Source organism: Carlito syrichta, unplaced genomic scaffold (genome assembly GCF_000164805.1).
Source record: "Carlito syrichta isolate Samal-C Ts95f unplaced genomic scaffold, Tarsius_syrichta-2.0.1 Scaffold302616, whole genome shotgun sequence".
NCBI classification, from domain to species: domain Eukaryota; kingdom Metazoa; phylum Chordata; class Mammalia; order Primates; family Tarsiidae; genus Carlito; species Carlito syrichta.
Genome location: NW_007246712.1, coordinates 438,857 through 444,286, shown reverse-complemented (window position 1 = coordinate 444,286; position 5,430 = coordinate 438,857). Strand labels below are relative to the sequence as shown.

Here is a 5,430-nt window from a genome sequence, read left to right as displayed (position 1 = left end):
ATTACAGAAGTTTCAAGCCCACCCACTAGACCCATGAAAAAGCTTTTTCACTATACTGATGACACACACCAAAGTAAGAAATTTGTTCTCAGGATCCAAGTTCGTGGATTAATATATGGAAATAACATATAAATTTCCATCCTTCTCATTCACCATTTACATTCACACTTTATATCTGTCTAGATACACAGATACCATTAAGGAAACACACAGGTCAAGTCACTCGTGTTTAATGATTCCATGGTTTATATTACTGCCCTCTGAACACATCACTCTGTTCCATTTGTCTGGTCACTGTAGATAATCCAGGTCAACCAGCCTCTCGTTCAAAATATTCAAACAAAGTTTTCTGCACCCCAAATCTAACAAAACAGATCTCTATGATGAAATAACAGAAAGACACAGATTAGTCCAGTTAGTGGCTAATTACTGGTCTTCAGGGTCCTCCAAACCCCTCCATAACCAGCAAGAGTAGACAGGGGCAAGGATAGGAAAGAGAAACTGACACCAAGTTTTCTGAGACTCCTTTCCGGTCTGCCTGAATAAAAAGGTGCCTTTCAGTAAAGAGCAGAATTGATCCACTCATGCCAAAACCCACAGGGCAGAAAGCACCCCAGCCCAGCTTTGGCTAAGCTTCCACCACTTTCCTGTAAGGGCCACAGCAATCTTTTGGTATCTTCTATAGAAAATCTTCCTCCTCTGTCCCTACAAAGGCAGAAACAACTGGGAGCAAATCTCTGCACTAATTCCTTGGATCTATGCAGGATCAGCGCTTACTGTTGGGACCCCTCCCTGTAGGGAGCTAGGATTCGATTTCTTAATGCAAGTTCAACATTAAGAAAAAGATCATAAAGTCATTCACTCACAACTTCAGGCCACCCTTAGGCAGACAGCTTAAGGCAGGGACACGCAAGAAAGGTCTATTTCAGCCCTGTCCAGGTCCAAAGCGGATCACTCAGGAAATCCCTAGGATCAAACTGGCGCTCAGGGTTCTCTCTGGGATAGTCACAAGTGGTGTGTTTGTCTGGACTGCGTGAGTTGTCCCAGGCTGTAACTAGATCCAACTTCTTAGCCCCAGAATAAACTCACAATGCCTTGGCCCTTTGGACTAGTAGACAATCTGCCAATATTTCAAACTCCCTGGTCCCTTTCCAGCCTGGCTTCATGTCCCCAGACAATTGGGGCAACAATGGACCAGACTCAGATGATGAGACAGAGCAAACAGCTGGTCATTGTGCCTGCTCCGAAATTAACCGAACTCCCTTTGGAGTCACATGTCCTCCCAGTTCTGCACTAGGAGCATATACTCAAACAAAAACATCTTATTTTAAAAGATCTCGCCACTTCCCCAAACTTTGTACCTCCCAGTCGCACCGCTCAGTCCCTAGCCTCTCCTCGCTCTTCCCCTCACATACACACCAGGAGATGCTGGCCTGACACTTTCCTTTAAGGATCTCTAGGGCCCAAGTATAAAGCAGCATTAATGGCATTTGGCAGAATAGCCCATCCCACATTGAAGACTGCTCCCAGTTCAACACAGTGAAGAAATAAATGACGACAGAGGGAATAGGCATAGAAACCAGAGCCCACCCCTTCCCACATAAAAGAGGCACAGAATTCCAGGAGTTCGCGGAAATGGCATCATCTCTTGCCAGAAGGCCACCAGCTCCCACTGGTGGGGAGTCGCATGACCACTTGCTTCTCCTCTGGACTGAAGTGTAAGATAGTCAATATGGCTGTGAGCGTCTGCTGGCGACCCAGGGAGTCAGGTAAGGTGAGGAAGCGGTAGATGATGTTTTTGAGGTACTCCAGGTTGGCTCCCTCCCTGCTCTGGTCCCTGATGTTCTTCTCGATGTGGCTCTGCAGGGCTCCGACCTCCTCCCGATGCCGCTCGCCCTCCTCCAGCAGCCGATCCTGTAGCTGATGCACTTCCATCTCCAGCCTGTGCTTCTGCTTTCGCAGAGAGGTGATCTCCACCTCCTTGCGGGCCAACTGCTCGGCGTACAAGAAGAAAGTGGGCTCACTGGCTGCAGTCAGGTGGAGTGCTTGCGTCAGGCTATCTGATGAGGATGTGTCAACTGGGTCCCCAGGAGCCCCGCCGCCCACTGGGCTTCTGCGTCCAGGCAGCCCAGAGGCCAAGGCCACAGAGCGCAGCTGCTCAAGCTCCAAGTCCTTTTCGGTGAGCACGGCCAGGGCACGGTCCCGCTGCTTGTGCAGCTCCTCCTCCAGTTTCAGCGTGCGGTCCCTGAAGTCCAGCTGGCTCCGTTCCAGCTCTTGCCGGTGGAGCTGCTGCAGCCGGGCCAGCTCCTGCTTCCAGTCATGGGCCTCCTGCTGGTGCTGGCGCTCAAGCTCCTCGCAGGACAGACGCAGAGAGATATACTTCTCCTTCAGCTCTGCAAGCTGCTCCTGGGCTGCCTCCAGCTCCTTCGCCAGGTTACCATCTTTGCTATTCTTGCTCTTGAGGACAACCTGGGCCCTCATCTTGTACCTCTCAAACTCTTCCTTCAGCTGTTTCAGCTCCTGTTGGTAGTAGAGTACAGTAGCCTTCTCCCCATCTGCAGCCTCCGAGCTGGGCATGATCTCCAGATCACAGAGCTTCTCCACGTCCAGGGTCACCTGGCTTTTCCTGGCGGCAACCTGCAACAGCCTCTTTAGCTTCTCCATCTTATCCTTCAGGACATTGACATCCAGACTGGACTCATCAGCATGGCTGTCCAGAGGCGACCGGCTGGAGGCTGCTAGAGCCAGGGTCTTGTTCTCCAGGTCCAGTTGCAGAATGCGCTCCTTCAGCTTCTGGATGGTCAGTTGATCCTTCTGCTTGGCTTTCTCATAGGTGCCCAGCAGCTCAGACACCTCAGATATTTGATTCTCTAGAGCAGCCACCCTCTGCTCTTCTACCTGCGATTGCTGACGGAGTTGATCCTCTGCAAGGGCTGTCTGCAAAACAAGGAACAGAACAAAATGCATCCGGAAAACCCCTACAGCAAACTAAGAAAGCAAGAAAGGGGAGCAAAAGGGTTACAGGAATAGAATGGCCTAGCAGAAACGGGAACAGGGAGATTTCTGTTGATTCGGAAACTAACAAAAGTTCCTGTAACCGGCTTAGTTCCCGTAACCTGCTCCAAGACACATGTTATCCCAAACAATATCAAGCAGCTTGGCATATCTGCTGCTGTTCTGCCTGGGTGCTTCCCCTTCCCACCTGACTCAAGTATGACCTGCATGACTGTTGTTTGTCATGTGCTTCCCCAATCCCACTAAGAAATCATGCAACATTCTTTTCCTCATCCAACTGGGATGTTCAAAACTGAGTTGAATCTGTCTCTCCATATTTTGAAAGGAGGCACCTTGAAATAGCACTCTTCCATAACTGGCACATCTTGACTGAAAGCAACTGCAAGAGGTTATTTCTTCTGAGAAAATCCCGCTTGCCTTCAACCACCCTACCTACAGGCATATACTTGTAGGCACACATACTACCTCCTCTCACTGTACAGCTGCCACTATATTGCTTCTTAGAGCACAGCTGGTAAGATGCCAATGCCCAGAATCTCAGAGCTGTGTGGCTCCAATCCAGCCTACACTCAGAAATTCCACATCTGCTGGATTTCCCAGGATTTACTAGTAGAACTTTTCAGACAGTATCAAAAATGATAGCATAGTCACTTAGTTCTAACTGCCAAAGGGGGGAAAACCCTAATATTTCCCACTGCCAAATGACTAACGTTTGAAGGAGATGAGGATAATTACCTTCCTCATTTCCTGCTGCAATTGAATCTGGAAATGGCTCTTCAGGCGGGTAGCCTCTTCCTGAAGTTCTTGCAGGAGGGGGTCTGGCTGATTCTTCTCATCTCGAATAGCCCGCAGCTCACCTTTCAGCATCTCCACCTCCCGGTTCAGCTGCTTGGTCTGCAGTTCAAACCCTTCCATCTGTTCAGCTGCATATGCTCGTCCTGCCAGGGCTTCTCGGGTCTCTTCTAAGCGAAGCTCCAAGTCCTGGCGCTGGGTCCTCTCCTCCTGCAGCAGCTTCTGGAGCTCACGCAGCATCAAGGCATGGTCACTCTGCTCTTGGGCCCGATCATGCTGTTGTGTGATAAGTCGGGCTTTGGTTTCTGCTATCTGCTCCTGCAGTCCCTTCATCTCTCCCTCCAGACGGCCCCTCTCCTCATCCGCCTTTTTATTAGCATCCTCTAAGTCCTGCTTCATCTTTCTCTTGTCAGCCAAGTAAGAAGCCTCCATGCGAGACTTCTCCTGGGTGACCGTAGCTAAAGAGCTGGTCAAAGTCGCCAACTGAGTCTTCAGCTGGTGCAGTCTTTTGTCCACCTCCCCACCCGCAAATGGCCCATCGCCACTGCTACTGCTAACGCCACTCTCCGACCCACTGGCCTCTTCGGACTTTGGGGGTGGTGGACCACGGGCCGGTCTATCATCTTCTATCCCAAACTCACCCTTGGTGCTGGTGAGACTGGCCGCAGTGTCCAAACTGGTGGCGGTCCCAGTGCTATCCTCGCTGTGAGTGGAGCACCGGTCATCCACAGGGTCAGGAAAGGTGAGGCCTGGAGGCTGGACGCTGGCGAGGCCGACATCCGCCTCGTGGGATACCGACAGCACCCTGATGCTGGCTTCTAACGCCTCCTTCTCCTTCAGCAGGCTTTTATAGGCGCGGACCACATCCTTGAGCCGTGCCTGGTACTGGAGGAGCTGCTTCTTCTGCGTCTCTATGGTCTCCAGCAGGTCCTTCTTGCTCGGGCCGCCCCCGAAATTCATCCCAAACTTCTCCATGGGGGTTCTGAGCGGACTGCTCCACGTCAGCGTTCCGGGAGCCCGGGAGATGGCCGTGAAGACGTGGACTGGGGCTTCCAGGAACGGGACAGGGCTGTCCGGCCGCGGAGCGCACACCCGCTCCGCCTAGCTGCCCGGGGCCGAATGCGGGCCAGCCGCGAAGCCTGGCAGAAGCGCCAGCCGGGTCCCAGGCCCGGAGGGCGGGAACAGGTCCTATCCCGGAGGCGGGGCTACGCTGGCACGAAAGCTGCGCACGGCCAGGTCTCGCCCGCGCTGGCCCGGAAGCCGCTGCGCACTCTCCGCTCTTCCAGGCCACAGCCGTCCGGGCCGGCAGCCTCGACCCGGCGTCGGCCGAGCGCTTACGCTGAGCGCGACTCCATCACGACTTCTTAACTACCGCGGCCGGCTGACCACGGCGGGCCGAACACTGCGCTTCCGTGTCCACTGGAAGTGACGTCTGCGCGACGCCGCAGGCTCCGCCCCGGCGGGCGCGAGGTGGGCGGGGCCATCCCGGTCGGTGGGCGGAAGGCTGCCTGCGAGGAGCCGGCGGGGCTTGGGAGCAAGGACCCGCCTTGGGAAGAGCCCAGCGAGCAACGTGGGTTGGGTGAGGGCCCCAGCTTGGCCTTGGGGTACGATCAGCGAACGACA

General features: G+C 53.5%; 1 protein-coding gene across 1 annotated transcript; it reads right to left on the bottom strand.

Moving 5' to 3' along the window:
* Nucleotides 1–214: 214 nt before the first annotated feature.
* Nucleotides 215–5,200, bottom strand: GCC1 (GRIP and coiled-coil domain containing 1). The gene is made up of 2 exons (XM_008057029.1): nucleotides 3,751–5,200; nucleotides 215–2,937 (listed from the first exon to the last, which is right to left on the bottom strand). The coding sequence occupies exons 1-2, from the start codon at nucleotides 4,780–4,782 to the stop codon at nucleotides 1,642–1,644; spliced, it is 2,328 nt and encodes a 775-aa protein (XP_008055220.1). The 5' UTR covers nucleotides 4,783–5,200; the 3' UTR covers nucleotides 215–1,641.
* Nucleotides 5,201–5,430: the final 230 nt, after the last annotated feature.